The 25,849-nt window shown below is 38.2% G+C and overlaps 1 protein-coding gene across 3 annotated transcripts in view; it reads left to right on the top strand.

The window, feature by feature from the left end:
• The window catches only part of bltp3a (bridge-like lipid transfer protein family member 3A), a 52,802-nt gene that overhangs the window by 11,376 nt on the left and 15,577 nt on the right, over positions 1-25,849 (top strand). For 2 of the 3 annotated variants that reach the window (XR_013818957.1, XM_079848549.1), the window contains exons 2-11: positions 9,672-9,834; positions 9,935-9,973; positions 11,248-11,339; positions 13,099-13,288; positions 15,495-15,635; positions 16,398-16,568; positions 19,207-19,387; positions 20,567-20,653; positions 23,742-23,912; positions 24,181-24,329. Coding sequence is in view for 2 of the 3 variants with exons in the window: in XM_079848549.1 (XP_079704675.1) it covers positions 9,672-9,834; positions 9,935-9,973; positions 11,248-11,339; positions 13,099-13,288; positions 15,495-15,635; positions 16,398-16,568; positions 19,207-19,387; positions 20,567-20,653; positions 23,742-23,912; positions 24,181-24,329 (1,384 nt within the window). In the remaining variant the exon portion in view is untranslated. The remainder of the gene's footprint in view (positions 1-9,671; positions 9,835-9,934; positions 9,974-11,247; positions 11,340-13,098; positions 13,289-15,494; positions 15,636-16,397; positions 16,569-19,206; positions 19,388-20,566; positions 20,654-23,741; positions 23,913-24,180; positions 24,330-25,849) is intronic. The other variant, XM_079848550.1, reaches the window with a different exon arrangement.

The following is a 25,849-nucleotide window of genomic DNA, read 5'->3' as shown; positions in this document are numbered from 1 at the left end:
GTGTATAATGTAGACACACGGCAGATGTAGACCTGTGAAAGGATTATTGATATCTTAGATACTGTTGCCGTGGCAACGCATCAAATTTGAATATTCTTTTCGGATGCGTTTGAAACTCTTAGCATGCTTGAAATTGGATGAAACTCGACAGACACATAACACTTATTAGCCAGTAGACATGTGAAAAGTTTCAGAAACGGGCGTGGCAGGGGGGCTCAACAGCGCCCTCTTGAACAGGGTCTGAAAACTTGGTCCATATATCAAACACGCTTGCATGAATTAATATGAAACTCGGTACACATATAGATTTCATCGGGCTGAACAACTTTCCCTCTGTCAAGTTTCACGCCAGCCCAACAGGAAGTCGGCTATTATGGGTTGTTTGGAAAACGCTTGCTGTGGAATGTGATGTACTCCTCCTAGAGAATTCATTCAATCACCTCCAAACTCAGTCAGCATGAAGTCAAGACATTGAGGATGCTAAATTGCGGACGGATTTTTGATATCTCGAACGGTTTGGCCGTGGCGAGGAAACAAATTTATGGCGAGAAAAGAGAGGAGACGAAGTGTTATAACTTCTGCATACATTAACTGATCTTGATGAAACTTTAGCAGTGTGTTCGTGGTAAGAGGCAGATCAGATGGATGTAACTATTGTGAGTCAAATTTACAGCGCCACCAACTGGCAGCAGGAAGTGTGTCACTTTCAACATGCGTTTGACAAAAGTGGGTGGGTTAGTTTTACCAACAGTTACAAAAATCAGTATATATATTGGTCTCACCGAGCCGGACAACTTTCTAATTTACAGTTATTAGCTCAGAGCAAAAGGAAGTCAGATATTTTGGTTTGAATGTTGATTTTTTGGATATTTCAGACTCTGAGTTTTTAGCTACTCTTCCTAACTGGTTTATTTTATTCACACCAAACTTTTTCAAAATGATAAAGATACATTAAAGATGCTAAATTGTGAATATTAAACATCTCAAACGGTTTTGCTATAGTGAGGGACTAAAGTAAAGTAACACTTAAAGCCTCATCTTCTAAAAATGTAATTAAACACCATTTATTTCTATATAAAAGTATAAAAATATCACAACTAAACCCATTTTATTCTTTTTTTTTAATTTAATAAATATTTATAAGTTTAAAAATAGTAATTGTACTATTTAGTCCCATAAAAGTCAAGTCATACATAGGGCTATACTGCCCTCTTGTGTTCAAAATCAGGTAGGCCTATTGTATCTACTTAAAAATATACTAGGTATGTGACGGTGAGAATATTTTACCACCGGTTAATCGACGTGTGACACCGCTGGGGGCTTTTGAATCGCCAACTTAAAAACGAAAGTAAAATATGTTCGTCCACACTGACGTTGATAGTGGTTGAGCGAGCGTTTCAAATTAATTCCTATGGAAGTAGGAATTAACTGAAAAACGTTCACTCTGTTCTGCTCGTTCCTCGCCGTGGATGTGCACCGTTATGAATGCCCGTGCAGCCATGAGCATTTTAGTTTAATTTTAAAATTAGCGCCTTTCGGGGGTTGATTGCTTGAAATTATTTTACAAAAGCACAATGTTGTGTTTTATTGCGACTGTACACAAATATAAGTTAACACTTTGCAGTTTGAATGTCATCCTGTATAATGACGGAGTATGTTTTTATGTGTCCACTGTTCAAACGCGCCCACGCCACACACACACACCCACCCACACACACACGGTTTACTATCTTTGTGGGGACTCTCCATAGATTTAATGATTTTTATACTGTACAAACTGTATATTTTATCTCCTTACACTAACCCTACCCCTAAACCTACCCATCACTGAAAACTTTCTGCATTTTTACATTTCCAAAAAAACTCATTCTGTATGAAGCTTGTTTACCCATGGGGACCTCTATTTAGGTCCCCACTGTGATACGAGTCCCCATGAGTCTGTGTGCATTCAGGTTAAAGTCCCCACCGGGACAGAAAAACATGAACACACACACACACACACACACACACACACACACACACACACACACACACACACACACACACACACACACACACACACACACACACGCACACACACACTAGCATTGCAATCTTGACATTGCAGCCTGTTCATTATAGACTTAATAAAATATAATAATAAAATGGTCAACCTAACATATAAAGATTACACTGCTCTAAATAGTCAGTAGTACAATTCGTACAATCACAGTAAGCACCGCTCCACTGTGAATTTTCCAAGGACATTTTTGCGCATGTGAAGAGGATCATTTTTCCCTTCGATATTGGAACGTGAGTGAAGTACAAAGCATATAATAAACAATAGTTTAGCATCCAAAAAAAGGTAATTATATATATATATATATATATATTTTTTTTTTTTTTTTTTTTTTTTTAAGTGACAAGACAAAGAATATTACTTGTCTGATATATATATATATATATATATATATATATATATATATATATAATATATAATATATATATATATATAATATATAATATATATATATATATATATATATATATATATATATATAGCTGCGAGCAGCGATGGAGGGCCCAAGCCGGTGACACCGCCACCCCGGTGCATTTAGTGTAACTAAAGGCACCAGGTTGGCGGTGCCACCGGCTTGGGCCCGCAATCGCTGCTCGCAGCTATATTTATTATTATTATTTTTCTGTCAACCTTTCGGGCACTTTTGAGACCCTTAACGTGCTCGAAAACTCTTGAAACTTTGCACACGGGTCAGAACCAGCGGCCATCAGGGCCGGGCTGAAGCTGGTACCCGGGCGTGGCAGGGGGGCTCGACAGCGCCCCCTTGAACGGGGTCCGAAAACTTGGTCCATAAATCAGACACGCTTGCATGTAATAATATGAAACTCGGTACACATATAGATCTCATCGGGCCGAACAACTTTCGTACTTTTACTTTTTACGCCAGCCCAACAGGAAGTCGGCTATTATGGGTTGTTTTGAAACGCATGCTGTGGAATTTAATGTACTCCTCCTAGAGAATTCATCCAATCGCCTCCAAACTCGGTCAGCATGAAGTCAAGACATTGAGGATGCTAAATTGCGGACGGATTTTTGATATCTCGAACGGTTTGGCCATGGCGAGGACACAAATTTATGGCGAGAAAAGAGAAACACGAAGTGTTATAACTTCTGCACACATTAACTGATCTTGATGAAACTTCAGCAGTGTGTTAGTGGTAAGAGGCCGATCATATGGATGTAACTATTGTGAGTCAAAGTTATAGCGCCACCAACTGGTAGCAGGAAGTGTGTAACTTTCAAAATGATTTTGACAAAAGTGGGGGGGTTACTTTTACCCACAGTTACAAAAATCAGTACGCATATTGGTCTCATCGAGCCGGACAACTTTCTAATTTACAGTCATTAGATCTGAGCAACAGGAAGTCAGATATTTTGGTTTGAATGTGGATTTTTTGGATATGTCAGACTCTGAGTTTTTAGCTACTCCTCCTAAGTGGTTTATTTTATTCACACCAAACTTTTTCAACATGATAAAAATACATTAAAGATATATATATATATATAAATATATATATATAAATATAGCTGCGAGCAGCGATGAAGGGCCAAAGCTGGGGGCACCGCCACCCCGGTGCCTTTAGGTAACTAAAGGCACCGGGGTTGCGCTGCCACCGGCTTGGGCCCGTAATCGCTGCTCGCAGCTATATTTATTATTATTATTATTCTTCTCCGCATTTAATTGCATTTTTGAGGGCCTAAACATGCTCGAAAACTCACGAAACTTTGCACACGCGTCAAAACTGGCGAAAATTGACATCTGATATAGGTTTCAGAATTGGACGGGGCAAAATGGCTCGACAGCGCCACCTATAAAAGTTCAACGGAGTGCGCATCCCGCAACGTTCCACGTACGTGCACGAAATTCGGTACATACATGTAATGACCTAATACCTACAAAAAAGTCTCTTGGAGCATAGCCCTAAACACAACAGGAAGTCAGCCATTTTGAACTTCCTCCCAGATTTTTGTGCAGTTTTTGACATTTTCAGGCCTCGTACTTTAACGAACTCCTCCTACAGTTTTAATCTGATCATCTTCAAATTTGGTGAGTGTAATCTTAAGGCCTTTGCGACGTTAAATTGCGAAGATCTTGAGTTTTCGTCGAAGGGCGGGTCCTCGGCGGCCTGACAAATTTTGATGTTTCGCCATGAAACAGGAAGTTGCTGTAACTCAGGCATGGAATGTCCAATCTGCCCCAAACTTCACACATTTGATAAGAGTTCTGTCCTGAACACATGACCATGCTCATATTCAGTTATAGTCATAGCGCCACCTGCTGGCAACAGGAAGTGACATGTTTAACACTGTTATGGACTCCTAATAACATATAAAAAAGTGCCAGCAAGTGCTAAACATGCTAACAACATACTAGAAGCATGCTAAAACATGCTAGCAAACTCTTAGCTAAGTGCTAAAGCATGCTATTATTGCAATTAAATAGGAATTTGCTGTAACTCAGGCATGGAATGTCCAATCTGCCCCAAACTTCACACTTTTGATAAGCGTTCTGTCCTGAACATATCTACATGAGAATATTCAGTTATAGTAATAGCGCCACCTACTGGTAACAGGAAGTGTCATGTTTAACACGTTGATGCCATTCTAGCAGCATGTTAAAAATGCCATTGACTTCTAAACATGCTAGAAACATGTTAAAACATGCTAGCAATACTTAGCTAAGTGCTAAAGCATGCTAATTCAATGAAACAGGATGTTGTTGTTACTCAAGAAGGCAATGTCCAATCTGCGCCAAACTTCACACTTTTAATAAACGTTCTGTCCTGAACACATGACCATGCTCATATTCAGTTACAGTCATAGTGCCACCTGCTGGCAACAGGAAATGACATGTTAAACACTGTTGTGGACATATAAAAACATATAAAAAAAGTGCCAGAAAGTGCTAAACATGCTAACAACATACTAGAAACATGCTAAAACATGCTAGCAAACACTTAGCTAAGTGTTAAAGCATGCTATTGCTGCAATTAAATAGGAATTTGCTGTAACACAGGCATGGAATGTCCAATCTGCCCCAAACTTCACACGTTTGATAAGAGTCATGGCCTGAACACATCTACATGAGAATATTCAGTTATAGTAATAGCGCCACCTGCTGTCAACAGGAAGTGACATGTTTAACACTGTTGTGGTCTCCTAATAACATATATAAAAGAGCCAGCAAGTGCTAAACAGGTTAGCAACATACTAGAAACATGCTAGCAAACACTTAGCTAAGTGCTAAAGCATGCTATTACTGCAATTAAATAGGAATTTGCTGTAACTCAGGCATGGAATGTCCAATCTGCCCCAAACTTCACATGTTTGATAAGAATCATGGCCTGAACACATGTCTATGCTCAAATTCAGTTATAGTAATAGCGCCACCTACTGGCAACAGGAAGTGACATGTTTAACACGTTGATGCCGTTCTAGCAACATGTTAAAAATGCCATTGAGTTCTAAACATGCTAGAAACATATTAAAACATGCTAGCAATACTTAGCTAAGTGCTAAAGCATGCTAATTCAATGAAACAGGACTTTGTTGTTACTCAAGAAGGCAATGTACAATCTACCCCAAACGTCACACGTTTGATAAGAGTTATCTCTTGAACACATGTCCATGCTCATATTTAGTTATAGTCATAGCGCCACCTGCTGGCAACAGGAAGTGACGTTTAACACTGTTCTTGACTCCTAATAACATATAAAAAAATGCCAGTAGGTGCTAAACATCCTACCAACATACTAGAGACATGCTAAAACATACTAGCAAACACTTAGCTAAGTGCTAAAGAATGATATTACTGCAATTAAATATGAATTTGCTGTAACTCAGGCATGGAATGTCCAATCTGCCCCAAACTTCACACTTTTGATAAGCGTTCTGTCCTGAACACATGACCATGCTTATATTCAGTTACAGTCATAGCGCCACCTGCTGGCAACAGGAAGTGACATGTTTAACACTGTTATGGACTCCTAATAACATATAAAAAAGTGCCAGCAAGTGTTAAACATGCTAACAACATACTAGAAACATGCTAAAACATGCTAGCAAACTCTTAGCCAAGTGCTAAAGCATGCTATTATTGCAATTAAATAGGAATTTGCTGTAACTCAGGCATGGAATGTCCAATCTGCCCCAAACTTCACACTTTTGATAAGAGTCATGGCCTGAACACATCTACATGAGAATGTTCAGTTATAGTAATAGCGCCACCAACTGGCAACAGGAAGTGACATGTTTAACACGTTGATGCCGTTCTAGCAACATGTTAAAAATGCCATTGAGTTCTAAACATGCTAGAAACATGTTAAAACATGCTTAAATGCTTAGCTAAGTTCTAAAGAATGCTAATTCAATGAAACATGACTTTGTTGTTACTCAAGAAGGCAATGTCCAATTTGCACCAAACTTCACACGTTTGATAAGAGTTCTGTCCTGAACACACATCCATGCTCATATTCAGTTATAGTCATAACGCCACCTACTGGCAACAGAAACTGACATGGTTAACACAGTAATGCAGTACTAACCACATAATTATTGTGTACTGAGCATGCTAGAAACAGACTAAACATGCTAGCAACACTTAGCTGAGTCATGAAGCATGCTATTATCACCATTATACAAAACATTTTGTAACTGACTTTGACATACTCTTACTATATATCCCTCCTTAAATGTACATTTCCCAACCATGCTCTGCCTTCCTAAAGCCACCGAGTGTTGATGGCACGGGTGCGAGGGCCCTTTCATCGCTGCTTGCAGCTTTAATTTAAACCTGTTTTTGCTGAAAAAATATGCGTTACATCAATTTTGAAAAGATTTTTTAAAAATGATTTTTTTAAGCTATATTTGTCATTGACTCATTTGTAAAATATATATATATTTAATGTTAAATACATTCAAATACTTGTTTAAAATTTTTCTTAAATATTGTGTTTTTTAACATGTATTTAAGGTGCAAGGAAAATACATTATTTCTTTTTACTTGATGGTTACACCGTATGACATTTTCAAGTCATTAAAAGGCAAATTTATGCCCTCTTACAAAGTCTTGATTTTGTTTTTGGACTCTACTTGAATAGGTTTTCATGACTGAATGTTAAAAAAAACACATTATTTTTCATATATTCTCCATTGTTGCAGCTCCTTTCTTCCCAGTCTGTCAGTATCGCTCTGTTTAGTTCCTGTCTCTCAGAAAAGCTCAATGTGCTCTGTAGGGGTGGGAGATATTGACAAAAATGAATATCTCGATATTTTTTTCCAATATCTCGATATCGATATTCAGACGATATTTTTGCCATCCTTCAAAGAAATGTATGCAAACTGGCAAAGAAGGTCCAGTTGGTCTTTTGACTTGCTGCATTTTACCTATTATTGTAGGCTATAGAAAAAACAATAAAGGAGCTAACTAAACAGAATCTGAGGTAGCCCCTACTTTTTCCACTTACAAAATAAAACAATAAAAAAAAAACGGAACTAGGCACCTCTTGCAACAGTGATTATTAAATCAAACAATATTGTTGATGATGATAATTCAAAGTAAAAAAATAATATTTTCAGAACACTATAATTCCATCCATTTTTTCCCCAAAACGCCTTTTTTTCCTCAAAACGCTATAAATCCATCCATTTTCTTCCAAAAATTGATGGTTTGTCTTTTTAAAAAAGTCTTTTGTCTTTTATTTTTCGTGTTTGCATTTATGAGGAAAAAACAATATCACGTGACAGTTCTCCATTATGGACGCGCGCTCGGAAAGCGGCACTAAAAGACTTTCAAACTTTCACAGAGAACTCAAAACAGAAAGCACAAAGCCTTTCTTTAAAACGAATTTCGTTTTGTATTAATTGTATCTTAATTTTAATACATTTTTCATTCACCAATTTCCTGAATTTAATACATAAAAAGTAAATATAGGCTAGCAATCACAACATAAGGTGCTTGAACTGGAGATATCATCAGGAACCGAACCGAACCGTAGCCTACTCGCCTCACAGGCCTAAAAAATGTGAAATATATTTACAGAAAGCTGGTTCTAAACAAAACCATCCAAAACAAAATAAAATAAAACTATGTAGCCTAATAAATGTGCATTTCTCCGGTGCGTTCACTAGCCTACTGCGAAGATCGCGAGTCAATAGTAGATCGTCAACTTCATCTTTGCAGCCGACACAGAAATTAATAAACAATTAAAATGTCTTATTGCAATATTTTACATATTCATAATCATTACTTTTGCTGGTTCTTTGAGGCAGCTTTTTAGGTTTATGGCGTTTTGGAAAAGAGCTCTTCACATACAAACACCGTTTCACCAAGGCACAGCGGCCCTTCAGCACATAAGAACAAAAAGAGAAAAAGCACGGACTTACTAATTACGAAACTTTGATGTGGTTGAACAGGTGAAACAGTCACAAATTCCTCTGCAACTCAAACCTTCTCAATACGAGTTATGAAGGAAGAGAACAGCATTACAGTTTTCAGCGCGTCCTCCTCTGATTGCTGTGTTGTGACTGAAAAAGTGCGTGCGGGAGCACATGCGCAAAACGTAGGTTTGTAAAATGTCCTTTTGTAAAATGACATATGATAAAATAAAAATAATTAATATATAATTTTCCAAAACGGTTTTGCGCATGTGCTTCTGCGCGCACTATTTCGAATTTACGTATGAATGTGCGTTTTTGACGACACGGGACCATGGGCTGGGCCACTTGGAGGTTGCTTCCGGGAATAGTACTGCCCTACAGTATTAAAAATCACTACATATAATTGTTTAGAAGGTTATAGTGTGCGTTATTTGTTTTCTCTTTAACTTCTATCAGCTCTTTTCATGTTTGGGGGGTCGGATTGCACAAATTATGAAATATTCGATATCCCAATTTTGCATATCGTCCAGACAACAATTTGGATATTATCGTCTAAACGATATATCGCCCACCTCTAGTGCTCTGATTGGTCGGCTGGATCAGTGTGTTGTGATTGGTCAAGCTCTTTGAGTGTGTTTGAGAGAAATGTCCCGCCCCTTACCATAACCGTGAGTTTCAACCAGGTTTCAACACACTACGAACTCAACCAGGCCCCGCCCCTTTAGTTTTCATATGCAGTGGACAGGAATTATTTAAATGAGGAATATTGTGACGTGTTCGTTCCCGGGAGAAAACTCAAGAGTACAATGGAGGCGTTTCAGGGAGTTCAGAAACAGTGTTACTGATATAGAGAATAACTCCCGCTGGAGGAACTTAGTGCTTTATTACTTTGCAACATTGCACATTAAAGGCCCTGATATACTCATGTTGAAGTACTTCTGTTGTTTCAAACTCCTGAAGCGAACTTCGTTTTTACCTGATTTTTCGTTTTGGACGTCACACCTGTTAGTTCTTCGATTTCACTTTAAGTATATCGGGGCCTTAAAGAACTTTTACATGTATAAAAGCATAATAGGACCCCTTTAAATTAAAATCTTCTTGAAAATGGTGTAAAACATGAGTTCTAAGAACTTGGTACATGTTTTAAACATGTTTTAAACACCATTTATTTATGGTGGACCCTTATTGACTCATAACTCTTAAACCATCTAACCAGTGCTTTGTTCTTGTGTAGGTTCACTAAGAACCTCTCCCCAGATAAGATCAACCTGAGCACACTGAAGGGAGAGGGTCAGCTGTCCAACCTGGAGCTGGATGAGGAGGTCCTGCAGAACATGCTGGATCTGCCCACCTGGCTGGCCGTCACCCGCGTCTACTGCAACAAGGCTGCTATACGGGTAGGGTGGAGGAGTCATCATTAATGTGAGAGGATACTGTCATGAATAACGTTATAGCTTGGAGAACTGTAGTTAAATGTCTTTTTTTCCCCCATGTCAGATACAATGGACGAAGTTGAAGACTAGTCCCATATGTTTGGTAAGAATCTCCCTGAGTGTGTTTCCACTCTTATGTCATGCTTCTCAGTCACATTCTGCCATCCCCATGCTTATCACATGATCTCCAGTCCCTTTTCACTTCTGCAAAAGTACCTTTATTTTATTTCTGTGTTTCACTCAGATGTTACAGCGTCTGATAAGGTCGGATAGAGTTCTGTGCAATAGTGACTGCACACTTTTTCAGTGGCTTGATTTACAGCTAATTTCTCCATTGGCGTTTCAGCAGTTTTAGTATTTAAACAAACCAAATCACATCAGAGATTAATGGCAAAACCGTAGCAGTTGATTTGAAGCAAAAACAAATGCATATTATGTGAGAATGAATGAACTACTTATCATTTCAAATGATAAGGTTGAATAAGCCTGGGACTTTTTGTGCTTTTTTTAACACTCATGATGCATTCCGATCCATTTTGACTTGTATGAGATACATCGATAATTTGGTTCCCCTACTAAAAACTTTGCAAATGAGCAAAGACTATCAATATACACATCATTTTTTTTTTTTTTTTTTTTTTTAAAGATATAATCATAAAATAACATTTTGAATTGGGTATTAACTGAGGCTGTAATGTGATCTTGTGCAATTATTATTATTTATTTTAAATATATGAGTTAAATTAGTCTCAATTCTGTAATATGTCATATCTCACACACTTTTGCATCTGGATTTTGTTGATAAACATGAATATGCACAACTATTGATGAACCATTGCAGCATAAATTGATCACCATTTTCATCTAAAAGTGAAAAAAGTAAATATAATTAGTTTTTTTTAAGGTTTTCATGTATTTCAGTGATTTTCTTTAGTTCATGTAAAATGTGAAGTTTCAAAGAATTTCTCATTTTATAATTAATAAAAAGGGGGTTAATGTAATAATAACATGGTAATAACCTTCAAAATGTTGATATTTTTGCATTTCAACATGTTAATGAGAAGTTATTAATCAGATACAATGTGGTTTTAGTTGAAACATATTAAGTTAAGACTGTGTTCGGAACAATGTATGCAGATTTTGAATCCATGTTGTGCATTAATGCTCTATCACTACAACATCCCATACATTAGATTAACTAGTTAAAGTTAGCTAGTGTTACTTAAAACTTCACTCCGAAGATTTCAGGGATCTTCCCGTTTCCATATTCTATAGATAATGTATGTCTTGAGAAGTGTAGATCATAATAAAACAAGTGACTAACAATACATCAGTTCAGTTCTGACGCACTGAATTCTGTTTCCTCTCCTTTTGCAGTTCCTGGATAAAGTAGAAGTTGAAATGAGAACCTGTGAAGAACCGCGGCCTCCAAACGGCCCTTCTCCAATAGCCATCACTGCAGGCCAAAGGTCAGAGTGATCTGCCATCCTCCTTTTAGTATACAAATGTACAGTGGTTTACAAATCATACAGAGAGTGTTGAAAGCTCCCTATGATGTCCTCTCCATCATGCACAGTGACATTTAGATTCATTAGTGGTACTTGCTAAGTCAAGCATCAATTCTGTTATTTCTTCAAACTTTTAATAAAACATATGGCACAAATGTACTACAAACAAATGATTCCTCAAAAGGTGGCCATAAATTAGATCCCATATAAGCTATGAAGTGGGGACACAAGCCAAATCTATAGGAAACAGAATATCATTAGAATATTCTTTATAATATCAGCAACAAGCCAGGATGTTAAACACCTAGGGTTTCATTAAAATGATGTGGGTTTTTTTTACCATCATTCAATAAAAAGCGTTTTATAATCATCATTAGGCACACAGCAGTTGACACAACACTTCATGTTTTATTTTAATTAAACAACATACAATATAACATAATATTTATAGTTAAATTATTCATTTTGTCTTTATACATTAAAATGCATAATATCAGCGTCATATCATATGTATACATGATATAGTTATAATAGTCATTACAATTCAGATCTAACCTTTTTATCATAGTAAACATCTATATATGGTTCCCAACAAAAGTATTGTTTAGCGTAAAACATTTTGAAGATTAGTGAACAGGCTGTCGATTACTTAAATGTTAAGGTGTTTTCTCACAAAAGCATTTTATTCAGTGTAGTGAAGATTTTCTCCATTGACATCCATTCATAAAAAACAGCCTCTGCTCTCCTTTCCTGCGTAACAGTGTTAGCATTAGCCGTTACGTTTTTTTGGCTAAATCTTGCAGGCTTGTCATCTAGTGGCTATGCCTCTACTGTGTGTATTCATGTGTTTTGAAGGAGGCGTGGCTTTGAGATGCTCTGAAAAGGGAGAGTTGGATCTTAAGGTTGGGACACACCACACCGACGGCAAAGAACTAGCGCTGATGAAAGCCGACTGTGTTGTTGCCTCGCGTCGCCTGCGCCGGGGGAAAAAAGCTGCACTTGAACACACCGAGAGAACTACAGCCGACTGTCAGCTAGCATTCACGTTCTGTGCCTGCGTGTAAATGAGACAACTGTCTGTTTCTGCAGATGTATTCATCATTTAAAAAGGGAAACTGACACTGCAGGCTGCAGATACACACACCGTAAACAAAGCAGCGCGTGCTAATCGTTTTGAATATCAATCCTGCTGATCACTTTCTTTATTCCACTCCGCTCATGTTAATATTAAAATATTCACCCAGGAACACTCAAGTAACATCAGAACATCCTTCCGTCTGTACCGTCTTGACTTCTTTGCTCGCTGTTTTGATTTTATTTTTGTGCACTGACTTGTTCGCTAAGCTGAACAGCCAATCAGAGTTCTCTCTCACCGACGGCCGATTCTACATGCTGTAGAAAAAAAAACCTGATGCCGTTCGAATAAAGCCAACGGCTCTAAACAACCATGTTGGCCGACGCTCAAAAACCATTGGTGTGTCCCTGGCTTTTTGCTTTCAAAGCTAGCTTGCTATTGCTAGCCTCTCAGAAATTGCCTACCCTACCTTTAAACGTATTAATTTCAGTTACTTTCCCAGGCAACTTTTTTTTTACATTTTAAGTTGTTCATCTAATTCTTTTATTTTATTTCAGTTATTGAAAAGTTTTGGTTTTAGTGAACAGTAACTGGATTGATCGTTCTGTCTAACGGATGTTTGCGGTCTGTCTCTGGCCTCTGCAGTGAGTACGGCTTCGCTGAGAAGGTTGTGGAAGGAATGTCTGTGATCATCAACTCCATCACGATTAAAGTTCAGGCCCGAGCGTTTCATGCCTCCTTCGAGCTCTGGCAGCTCCAGGGCTGCAGCCTCAACCCCAAATGGCAGAAGAGCGACCTTCGGCACACACGCATTACTCATCCTAAGAGAGGAGAGGTACAGTACAGACGGCAGTGAAAGTGCCATGCAACAGTAAAAACAGGTGTACGGTGTTCATGTTGGGCTGTCCTGCAACGCTGACCCCTCAATTTGACACGTACGACACCTACTGGAAAAAGCACCCGAGGTTATGCAGCACTTTTGTCGCATTTAGCTTGAAGAAGTGCAAAAAATGTCCTCATTAGGTTTTTGTGGCATTAAAAGGGATTACCCTGGTTAAAACACCTTTGAGTATGAACTGTCAGCTTCTTCATTTTAAAGAGCAAGTGAATCATATAAGGGAGAAAACTAGCATTGGTTACATGATCTAACAGGGGACAAAAGCAGCACAGATCAACATCTGCCAGATCAAAGTGTTTCTACACTTCACTTCTCCTCTATTTGTTCCTCTTTCACTTGCTTTTCTCCACACACTGAAGCACATGCTCATGAGAAGTCCCCTCTCATTACTTTTCCAGACCAGCATTAGGTAATGAAATCTGGCCAATCATTTTGATATATGGACTGAGTATTCAGGTTGCCAGATCTTCTAAATGAGCTGTAATGCAGTTAGATGTGAGATGGATGTTACACTCAGAGATGACCTCTCCTGCTTTCTTAATATAGAGCTGTGCTTCAGGGTTACGCCGCCCACTGAAGCACAGCCAGTGGTGTAGAAAGCCAAATGCTCCGATTGTAATGTGTCTTTTTTTAGCCATCATGAAATCAAAACTGACACTATCTTCATGGTAGCACTTTAGGTTACACTTTATTTTAAGGTGTCGTTGTTACAGTGTAATTATATATTTAAGTACTGAGTAATATTAAGCAACTACATGTACTTACTATAGGGTTAGGGTGGGATTAGGATTTGGTTGAGGGTTAGTTGCATGTAATTATGCATAATTTACTGTTATTACTATGGTAAGTACATGTAACATATGTAACAAGGACACAAGTGTTACCGCACTTTATTTTACAGCCCTGTTCCACATGTACATACTATGTACTTATTATAGCAATTACAATAACTGGGTAATAACCAGGAACTAACCCTGAACCTAACCTTAACCCATGTAGTTACCTTATATTACCAGTACTTTCTTAGGTTAGTACACTGTAAAATAGAGTGTAACCATTTTCATAATACACTTGTCTGACAGTTTTCTTGACTACTGTTATATACACAATATGTAAAATTAAGAATGTTCATAAATTTCAAAATTTATAACATCTAAATCGCATCGCAAGTCTACAATTTAATTAAAAAATATAAATGCATTGTGGGTTACAATAGTATTATTACAATAGTAATATATTTCCATTTTTATTTTCATGATAATCACAATAAAAATTATAATAATTATTATTTTATAGTATTTTTGAATGGGTCAACAACAGTGAAATTGTGGCCTATTATAACAGTCATAACTCTGTTCATGAACACTCAAATTTAAAGTTTTTCCCAATAGTTCACCCAAAAATCATAATTTACTCACCCTCAAGTTGTTTTAAACATGTATGAGTTTCTTCTACTGAACACAAAAGATATTTTGAAGAATGTGGGTAACCAGACAGTTGACGGTAGCCATTGACTTTCATAGTAAGGAAAAAATATATAATTAACGATATTCAACGGTTTTATTTTTGGATGAAATATCTTAAAGGATGTTTTGTACCCAAAGTAAGTGCCAAAGTGAGTAAGCTTTTTCTTATTATTTTTATTTTCTATGCAGATGCACTCACCTACAAAATCAACCCAATCATTCTAGAATGATTAATTTTCCAAAGTCATATAGTTAAAATCTCTGTATTTTTTTATATCGCAATATATATTGCAGAAAATCAAAATATCGCAATGCCACTTTTTCCCAAAAACTGTGCAGCCCTACTACTCTTGTAGGCAATACAGCCTTTCTTAAATCTTGCACATAGGTTAGGCAGTAATTCAATGACAGTTTACATGTAAGTGCAAAGAAAGTTATGACAATAATAGAAAACAAAGACGGATTTTAAAAGGAAAAATGTTTTATTTTGAAGAAAGTCCATTCGATTGCCATCTTGGCAATGCCCTTGGGTAGCTATTACCAGTCTTTAAACTCTACTTCAATGTGGTAAAGATTAAAATCTCCATGATTGCTCTCCAAGCTTGCATTAGTGACACGACTTGCCTGTGTTGGTGTTTTTCATCGAGTGTGATGGCTTATACTCGGGTGTCCTGCAGGTCCTGACGTTCAAGGAGATCAACTGGCAGAGTCTGCGCATTGAGGCCGATGCGATTGAGAGTGACGAGCAGGATCTGGGCAGCACGCCACTGCGCCTCATTACCAACCAAGGACGTATACGCATCGCTCTCAAACGCAGGGTACACTTTACATATTTATTTACAAATCTTCTTCACAGAAAAACCCTCTTCATCACTTGTTTGCCAAAGTCACATGAGAAAATTTTAAACTACTCCTAGGTTTTTGCCTGATTGTAAAGTTTGCTTGGTTTTCCATTCTGCCGGGCAAATATTGACCATTTTTGTGACCATTATGAGTTTCATTCATTTGATATCAATTTTGATATTTTGATGTCTGACATAGTGTGACAGGGCATCGTCTGTTTCAGCTGATTTTATAGTGGTGTGTTGCTTTTGGGATACTGGAACTAAGATTAGATCATCATAAATATCAGAATTTGCACTGAATGATATAAAAAACTGACGTTGTGATATTTTGTTTCTATTCGATATATAGACTGCTTTATACATTTTTTTGATGACCAAGTTTACTTTAATAGCTCTATTTGGAAAGATTTATCATTCTAGAATGGTTTTTCGAATGAACGAAGATAATTTATAAAATATATATATATTTTTACTTTTGAAGAATCTCTACTTGAGTTATCATATATGTCACATTTACAATATGTTTGACAGTTCTTCACTGTAGCATTTTTACCGTTAAAATCACAATCATTTTATATCATTGTATATTTATTTAATTAAATCACAGCCTTTGCGATGTGATAATCACACTAAGCTTATCTCATGAAATTGGTTTTATGTCAGTATATCTTGCAGCCCTAATCAGAGGGGAACGGCATGTATTCTGTGCTGACGTTACTACCCTCCTCGTCTCAGGTGAAGGACTGTAATGTCTTGGCCTCTAAGCTGCTCTTCATACTGGATGATCTGCTGTGGGTGCTGACAGACTCCCAGCTCAAGGCCATCATCCACTACGCCAAGTCTCTGAGTGAGGCCATGGAGAAGTCCGCGCAGCAGAGGAAGAGCATGGCTGCTGAAACACTACAGGTGCCACACTGGACCCTTTAAATCCCTCTCAAAAATGTTATGAAGACAACTTAAGGGGCTTTCGTATGAAGGTAAAACAGTAGCAAAACTCGAGAGCTTGCTAATTTGAATGTGAGAACTTGTAAAATTAATATTTGTATTTGTAAGTTGAAATTTATACTTGCAGCTCTGATGTGAAAAGCTGCATCTATCGATTTGCACACACAGACAATACTCAGAACACCTGTGTTTTGAATTCGAAGTTGCAGATTAATAGTTACAAATGTGTAAAGTGTCATTTACATAAACAAAATGACAGGCACAATTGTGTACTACACATTTATCTTTGTGCTTTAGTTCAGTTTCGTTGTACAACCACAAGTCGGCACTCACAACCTCTCATATCTGGCAGTACAACTTCAAATCCTAGCGCTTTGACTTTTGCTACTCTTTTTGCGATATGCCTGTAGCAAAACTCACTCGTGCACTTGTAAATGCAGACTTGAGAGAGCAGAGTCGGGGGCGGGGCTGGGGTCGGAATGAAGTCATTTTATTGGTCGATGCCTCACCAATGAACAACGCCAGCCACAATGCAAACATTTGTATGCATATGTATCAGCTATTTTTTAAAACGCTTGGAAAATATTTTTATGAAATATCATTAGTTTTACTGGAATAGTTTTACAGAATATGAACGCAACGCGTTTAATTGAGACAGTGGTATTAAAAGACCAAACAGGAAACACCATAAAGCATTTCGCTTTGGAAAAATGTAAATGTTTTAAATATTCACCCTAGCCTAACTGTTGGACACACAAAAACAAACAAAACATAAATAAATTATATATATATATACGTACGTGTGTGTGTGTGTGTGTGTCTTTTACAGTCTATGGTATACCATATATATATATAGGGCATATATATATATGGCATACGTCATATGTTTTACGTCATATTCTGTGCTCATCTGCTTTTCTGTAGTATGCATTAGCATTGTGTCTACTGAGTTTGATAATTTCGTTTATTTATTTTAATATCAGTCTAATGCATTAAGCCATGTTAGTGTTTCAGTGCACGCGGGTTTCGTGACATCATCGAACTCCCATTTCATTGGCTAGGTGCCAACCAATAAAACGGCTCCTTTGACCCCCCCTCCTCCCGCCCCCCTTTCCCTCTCACCGCCTCTGAGTTTCAAGTGCACAAGTTAGTTTTGCACCTGATATATCGCGAAAAGAGTAGCAAAAGTCAAGGCGCGAAATTTGAAATTGCAGTGACAGATTTGAGAAGCTGCAAGTGCCTAACTGAGGTAGTACTGCGAATGTGAATGTAAGATTAAACGCAAAATATATATTACAAGTTTGTGTCTGTCGTTGTATTTCTGTGAATGGCATTTTACACATTTGTGTCTACTTGTCTGCAGCTTCAGATTCAGAATACAGGTTTGTGACTATTGTCTGCGAGTGCAAATTTCAACATTCAACTTCAGTTTTTTATTTTACAGGTTTTCACATTGGAGCTGTGAGTGTAAATGTTCATGTACAAGTACGAATATTTATTGTACAAGTTCTCAAATTCACATTTACATGCTCTCGAGTTTTGCTACTGTTTTACCTTCATACTTTCGCACCGAGTAGTTCTAGGAACTCAGTTCTAGGAACTGGCCACCAGGATGGTTTCCCGAGAACTAATGGATCCCTTAGGAACGTTTTCCATGTTGCATTCGCACCGCTAGTAGGAACTCTGAAGTGGCGTGAGCCGCGCTTGTTGTTGTGACTTTTATTTTGACGGCTCTGAGAACGCCTGAGCAAACAGCGCTCGCATTCTCTGTGTTCATTAGTTTCCGATCTGTCTAACAGTCCTGTCTAATACTTAATTAGATAGAACTGTTAGACATAGAAAGTAGACAGTAGTGAAAAGTTATCAGCGTATGCCGTGTGGTTGATGTCCAGTGTTGCTAGCTGAGCAGAAATACATAATCATAATCATGTTTGGCTTGGTCCCCTGAAAGTTGCGTTGGATTTTCTCCTCAGCGTAAAGGTTAAGAGGCCCATCTATCACTGTTTTCCATGTTCGTAGAGTTAGTTTCTGGAGTAAATATATAGGCTATAAACTGTTTACACTGCTTTTTTTTAAATGGCGGGTGCCAGTGTTTCGCGTGCGTTCGGCCAATCCGCGTCACTAACGTCACTGGTAGTTCCTATAGTGCTGGTTTAGACCGACTCTGAAGTTGGAGCTAAATCAGTTCCTCCAATAGGAGTTCCTGGAACTAAAATCATTCCTAGTTCCTGCGGTGCGAACACACCAAAATCCGGGAACTTCCGCCTATAGTTCTAGGAACTATGAAAAGGTTCCTCCGGTGCAAGAGCCTCTTTAATGGTTAATGAGATACTCTTATCGGCACATCAGATTTTAAGATCAAAAAGAAAAGGAAACCCTTTGCCCTATACTGCACTGCCTCAGGTTTTGGGGTAAAGGTTGTAGTGAGGCTTTTGGACACAATTGTCATTACAAAACAGCTCAACAAAGTAAATGTTGTGTAAAGCCGTCTATAAGATATTCAATCCCTAGTGTAGCCCATCCTGCGTCAGCCACTCCCTGTGAATGACTCAGACAGTGCCGGAGTGTGTGTTTATGTCTTTGTGTGTTTGTGCACCAGACTGCGCCTCCCTCTCCTGGGATCCACCCTCTGTGGACTGAACCTCCTCCACCCGAAGCGGTCGGGACTCCGGACACACTGGCCCAGTATTTCGACCTCCATGATGTTAGAGAATCATCCTACCACACTTTCATCTCCCGTCTCGACCTGCACATCTGCAGCGACAGCTGTTCAGATTCTGGTAATGAATTCAGATCACGGTTACCATTTAATTATATTTCTACCCAGTTACTTGAAAGGAATAGTTAATTGAAAATTTAATTTTGTAATTAATTCACTAGGACCCACTTTATATTGTGTTTTTAACTACTATACACTAACATTTAAGTTAATAATTTGATACAATGCACTTTTTGTGTACATACATGTTTAACATTGTCTTTATATTTAAAAATACCTGCATGTAAACACATCTGTTATTAATTACTAATTATTAATCTATAATTATATTGTTGACCCTTCCCTTTTAAATAGGGATGTCAGTTTACATAGATTTACATAATAGATTGGTTTAAATTAACAATCAATTAATTGTTAACCTTAATTAACCAATTTTATTCCTTAAAACGAATCTTTGATCACCAAAAGTATATATTTAAAAGTTTTTTCCTTGAAAAAACGTCTGTCATGCCTTAAAAATAGCTTGAATGTAACTCCACACCCTTGCCTCATTTAGTATACACGGTTCTATGAATATGCAAATGATCCCTGCCTCCACTCACTCACACCAGCTCACGTTGATCTGATTGGTTACAAGGTAGTTTGTGACGTCAGAAGCACCAGCGATTTCAAACCGTGTTTTTGAGACTGTCTTTGGTTCACTGCAGTTTTAAGGAGAAAATACTCAGCAATGGTGTCGACTTATGAATTAGTACATGGTTTGTGTTAAAGCATATTAAAAACACTACATAGACATATAAACAACATTAAAAACTTGATTTACACCACAGGGAGACTTTAAATCTGAAGTGGGGGGTGCTAATAAGTTATCATGTTACTTAACAACCACTTGCTTAACCAGCACAAAATAGGTGTAGTTTTAAAGCTTAGAAGCTTGGCTTTAGAGTGAATATAGGGAACATGACCATCACTTAATAAGTGCTTTTAAATTTGCTGGCATGTCAGAAGTGCTCTATTTTCATAGCGTGAAAAAATAACTGCATGAAAAAAAGTAGTTTGTACATTCAAATAAATAGTCTTTTTTTGTTTAATGGCAAAAAGAAAGTCGTACAGGTTTGGAACCACATGGAGATTAAATAATGACAAAATTGAAAGTTTTGAAGGGAACTAAACTTATCTTGTTGGCTACATATATCATCATAACACTGACATACCCATGTGATTTATCCTGTACACACAGATGAAGCTCCGCCTCCAGGAACACAGGGTGCGATGCAGCTGACCCTCCGGAAGCTGGGCTGGGATTACTACCCTTTCCACAGACCAGGTGACAGACGGGATTCATATCATACACCCTCTGTTGCCTTGTGGTTCTGAGGTTTTAACTTGTACTTTTCTGTCTCTGGCTTTGAGGTCACGCCATATAAATTCACTTGACTATGTACACTACCATTCAAAAGTCCATTCTGCTCACCAATGCTGCATTTATTTGATCAAAAATACAGTAAAAACAGTAATATTCAAGAATATTTTTACACTTTAAAATAACTGTTTTCAGTTGTAAATATATATTTTTCTATTTGAATGTATTTTAAAATGTAATTTAGTCCTGTGATCAAAGCTGATTTTTCAGCATCATTACGCCAGTCTTTAGTGTCACATGACCCTTCAGAAAGCATTCTAATATGGTGATTTGATGATGAAAAAATAATTTTTATTATCATTTATTATGATTTTACATTTGACTTCCCTCCTCCTCATTCATTTAAAATTAGACATCAACCTTCTTAGATTGATTCCTCCTCAATCAATTCATAATAAACAATGTAACAAAGAGTTGTTGTTTTTTAAAAAGAAATGTGTTTTCCAATACATTTTTTGTGAATAGTGACCCGAGGTGTGTAACAGTGCAAGTATATTTTTTTCTGCACAACAATAATTGAATTTCTGATGACTGAATAAGTGCAATTCATCTTCATTCCTACAAGGTGCCAATGTCTGATACACAATGATAACCTGATCTTTTACTCATCATTAAAAACAAAAGAATAGGAAGAATCATCAGCGAAACTAAATGAACTGGCTCAGTGATTTACTGCAGAGCAAGTACTGAACGCAATCAAATATTAGTGTCACTGTCACTTGATGGTGGGTCTGGTGAAGAAGCTGTCATCGATCAAAATATTGATTATGAAGACTTGGAAAATGATAGTTTTGAGAATATGGTTGACATCGCGAAAATGAGTCGGATACTGAATATACAAAGGAAATGAACTCTGATGTTGACACTAGCAATGTTTCCATCACCCTGTTTTTATGCATTGCACATGTTGAAGTATCGCATCAGAAATGAGAGATGGAAACGCCAAATTTTCCGAAAATAAATAAATAATAATAATTTGCAAAAAAGATTTTACGTCGTTGAGGTGGTTTTTGACTTGTGAAAAAAAGAGTTTAATGCGAATAATGGGAGATGGAAACGCATTTGCCGGATAAGCAGCAGTCACCCACTTTACTGATTGGCTGTTTCCGCTGATGGTGTTTTATTTACAGTGGGTTAGTAGTTTACCAATAAATAGCACCATCACCTGCTCAAACTTTTTTTTTTCTGCGACCTTTGATTCACTTCACGTTTGGATGGAAACGCAGCTAGTGATGACAGTAAAAAGCATCCGCTCAAATTAAACACTTTCAAGGTCTATTCTTTAGTAATTGTTACTCTAATATCAGGAGAGTTTTATACTATTGCAGCAGTTAGAGAGTCATCCATGTTAAATATACTAGATCCGGGTCACTAAAGACCCAAATATTAAAGGGGGGGTGAAATGCTCATTTTCACTCAATCTCCTGTTAATCTTGAGTACCTATAGAGTAGTATTGCATCCTTCATATCTCCAAAAAGTCTTTAGTTTTATTATATTTATAAAAGAAAGATAAGCTGTACCGAGTCTTTCCGGAAAAAAACGAGCGTCTGGAGGCGGGCCGTGTGGGCGAAGCCAGAGTCATAGAGAGAATCCGTCGATCTGGGCTTTGTTTATAAAACATTCATCGTTGCATCCACTGTTCCTAACGCTGGGTTCTTTGGGAAGCTGAACATGGTAAGCTTTCCCTCACATCCAAAAACACACTTTGGAGACACTATGCAGCGCTGCCGATGATTTCCTGTTGAAGCGCGTTGATGTGCGCGGTCTCGCTCTCCTCTGGTCGACGTGTGCGCGGGCGAGCTTTTCCGGGAGAAATGCTCATATAAGGAGTTCCACTCTGGTCTAGAGCTGTAATCGGGCCTTAAAAGTTCGGCCCGAAAAGGCTCGAGCCCGACAGAGTTTTGCCCGAGCCCGACAAGTACATTTTGATTGACAGCTTTTTAAAAGCCCGAACCCGTTTACAGCCCGACTGTCCAAAAGGCCGTCTATCAGCAGTGATAAGAGTGTCGGAGAAAAGCGCGGACACGCGCTTCACACCGCGAGCCGGCACACGCACCACTCGGCGGAAAAGGGAGAGAAAGAAAAAAAGAGACTGCGCCGCACGCACACAGCAGCACCTTTGTCTTTCGTAAAAAAAAGAGTAATTTATACATTTTTTAACATCATTTATTCATGACTAACGGAGCTAGAGGCCACTTGGAAGTTGTAACAAAGAAATAAAATAAGTCCTTCAGAGACCAGCCTCCATTTCACCTCCTCAAGATCCATTTTCACGCTAATCTAAACACATCACCTGACCGCTCATTTACCACGCAACCCAAAGCGCGAGCCCGAGCCCGGCCCGAGCCCGTGTAAAATAATAGAAATTAAGACCGAACCCGACCAAACCCGTCGGGTCCCGTCGGGTTCGGGCAAAGATCTTCAGCTCTACTCTGGTCTACGTCATTAGATCCACGGTCGAAAAAAACCCAGCCGAAACTTGTACCAACCCGGAAGTAAGATTTTCGGCACAGAAATTCTCCGTTATTCGTCCAAAATATTTTTTAAAAACTTTGGCCATGTTAAGCATGAGAATCCATCTCTTTAACACTGTAAACAACTCTGAATACATGAAACACCATTGTACCCCCCCCTTTAATGATTGGCAAAAACTTTTTTTTTTAACAACATTCATTTGAAATATAATTTTTTGTTAACATTCTAAATGTCTTTACTGTCACTTTTGATCAATTTAATGCATCCTTGTTGAATACAAGTATTCATTTCTATTTTAAAAAAAAACAAAAAACGTATTGGCCCCAAACTTTTGAACGGTAATGTTGCTCTGAGCTTTTTGTTTAGGTTGTCACTGTTTTTGAAGTCTTGTTTTTTCCCCTTATTGTAACGACGCAGCGATCGATGTATTGTGTGAATGGTTGACTGCAGGGTAACTGGCAGATGTGTAGTTGAGTGAAGCCAGCTGTTCAGTGACATGTGCTGTGTGCGGGACAGGTGAAGGCTGCCGGCACTGGGAGCGTCACTGCGGGGCGATGGAGTCTCGTGCTCAGTGGGCCGCCAAACTACTGCAGGAGTTTCAGAGGAGCGTGGAGGATCTGGGCATCCCTGGGCCTCACACAGAACCAAATGTGTCTGCTAAAGACTCTCCAGCCAAAAAAGTCAAGGGTAAACTTTCTCTGACTGTCTATCCATCCCAAATCATCAATGAATGTTGGTGTTGTTGTGCATGATTCATCAGTCCACTTTATTGAAAAAAAACAAGAGGCACAGTTCTTATAATTTTGTAGTCTAAACGCTAAAAAATATTTGAAGTGATGCACCGGTTCCTCAAAAAAAATTATGTATTTGTCATGAACGTGTCTGGTTTTGATTTTGAGAAGTTCTCTTGTTAATTTCATGAATTGAATTTGAATTGGTCCTGTTTTGTTTTTAGCAGACGGGGAATCACTGTCTAATTTCAGTCCTGAACGGACTCAGACCCCGCGCCGGACATCAGCAGCCGCCCCGTCCTCGGGAACCACACTGAAGAAACTTCGCTCCAGCTGTATGGTGATCCGCGTGGATGATCTGGACATCCATCAGGTTTGAGACGTCTCTGCACAAACATAACAAAAGTTAGTGTGAGACACACGCTTGACAGTGACAGCCTTTATATGCTTATATACAATGCAGATCAAAAGTCAATTTTCTCATAAAATTTCTCCTTTTGATCAAGTCCATTTTCTCATTGCAGCATCACCTCTTTTCTCACAATGTCTGAAACGATTTGATAAAGAATTCAGACTCTCTAAACCCCTCCTTTCCGAAAACCTACTCTGTTCTGATTGGTCAGATGGCCCAGTCTGTTGTGATTGGTCTACTCTGCTCTGATTGGTCAGATGGCCCAGTCTGTTGTGATTGGTCTACTCTGCTCTGATTGGTCAGATGGCCCAGTCTGTTGTGACTGGCCTACTCTGCTCTGATTGGTCAGATGGCTCAGTCTGTTGTGATTGGTCTACTCTGCTCTGATTGGTCAGATGGCTCAGTCTGTTGTGATTGGTCTACTCTGCTCTGATTGGTCAGATGGCCCAGTCTGTTGTGATTGGTCTCCCGCTTACAGCATGTGTTGGAAACCAAACGCTCATTACCATATCTGAATTTGGCGTGCTCTTCCGCAGCACTTTATACACAATGATACGAACAGTAATGATGGCATCGGTTTTACCATATCTATTCCAGCCTGAGTCCTCATCCTTTAAAGTGCATCAAAGTGGATTTGACATGGTAAAAATAGACGTTGTTTGCGGACAGTCAATGAAGACCATAGGCTGGCTTTATGCAAATGTCTTACAACCAGGGCCGGCCCGAGGCATAAGCGAACTAAGCGGCTGCTTGGGGCCCCCTCGCCACCAGGGGGCCCCCAAGCGAGTTTTTTTTTTTTTTTTTTTTTTTTTTTTTTTTTTACATATTAATTAAATTAAACAAGTGACATAAATGAATGAATGGATTAATAATTCAAGACAAGAAAATTCTGATTTCATGATCAATATACCTGCCTACAACTGCTGCTGTGTCTGCCAGTGTTTGAGTCATGCGCATAACCTCGCGTGCATAGACAATTCGTGCGCAAAGTCACGGTAATGTTAAGCCATGTCACAAAAATTTGATTTGATCAATGATTTATCCTTTAAATTTAATGATATTCAGAACAGAACAAGAATAAAAAAATAACTAAAAACAAGCCAAAACGAAATAATTTAAAGCGAAAGTGAAAGCGGCGTTGGGCTCACGTATCTCTCTCATTAGAATCAAAATGTTTCAACATTCGCAATGGATTTGGATGGTAAAATATTCTTTATTATAGGCTTCTTTGTACTTCACCCACGTTCCAATATCGAGGGAAAAAAATCATTCTCTTCACATGCGCAAAAATGTGCTTGAAATCCAATATCGAGGGAAAACAAAATCACTCTCTTCACATGCGCAAAAATGTGCTTGGAAACATCACAGTTGAGCGTTGCTAAGGCCGTTACGCAGTGCTGAATAAGAATTGTAGGCTTATTTAAACAGAGCAGTGTAATTTTTATATGTTAGGTTGACTATTTTATTATTATATTTTATTA

Source organism: Squalius cephalus (assembly GCF_949319135.1).
Source record: "Squalius cephalus genome assembly, chromosome: 18".
In the NCBI taxonomy this organism is placed as follows: domain Eukaryota; kingdom Metazoa; phylum Chordata; class Actinopteri; order Cypriniformes; family Leuciscidae; genus Squalius; species Squalius cephalus.
This window is presented reverse-complemented; position numbering and strand designations above follow the sequence as displayed.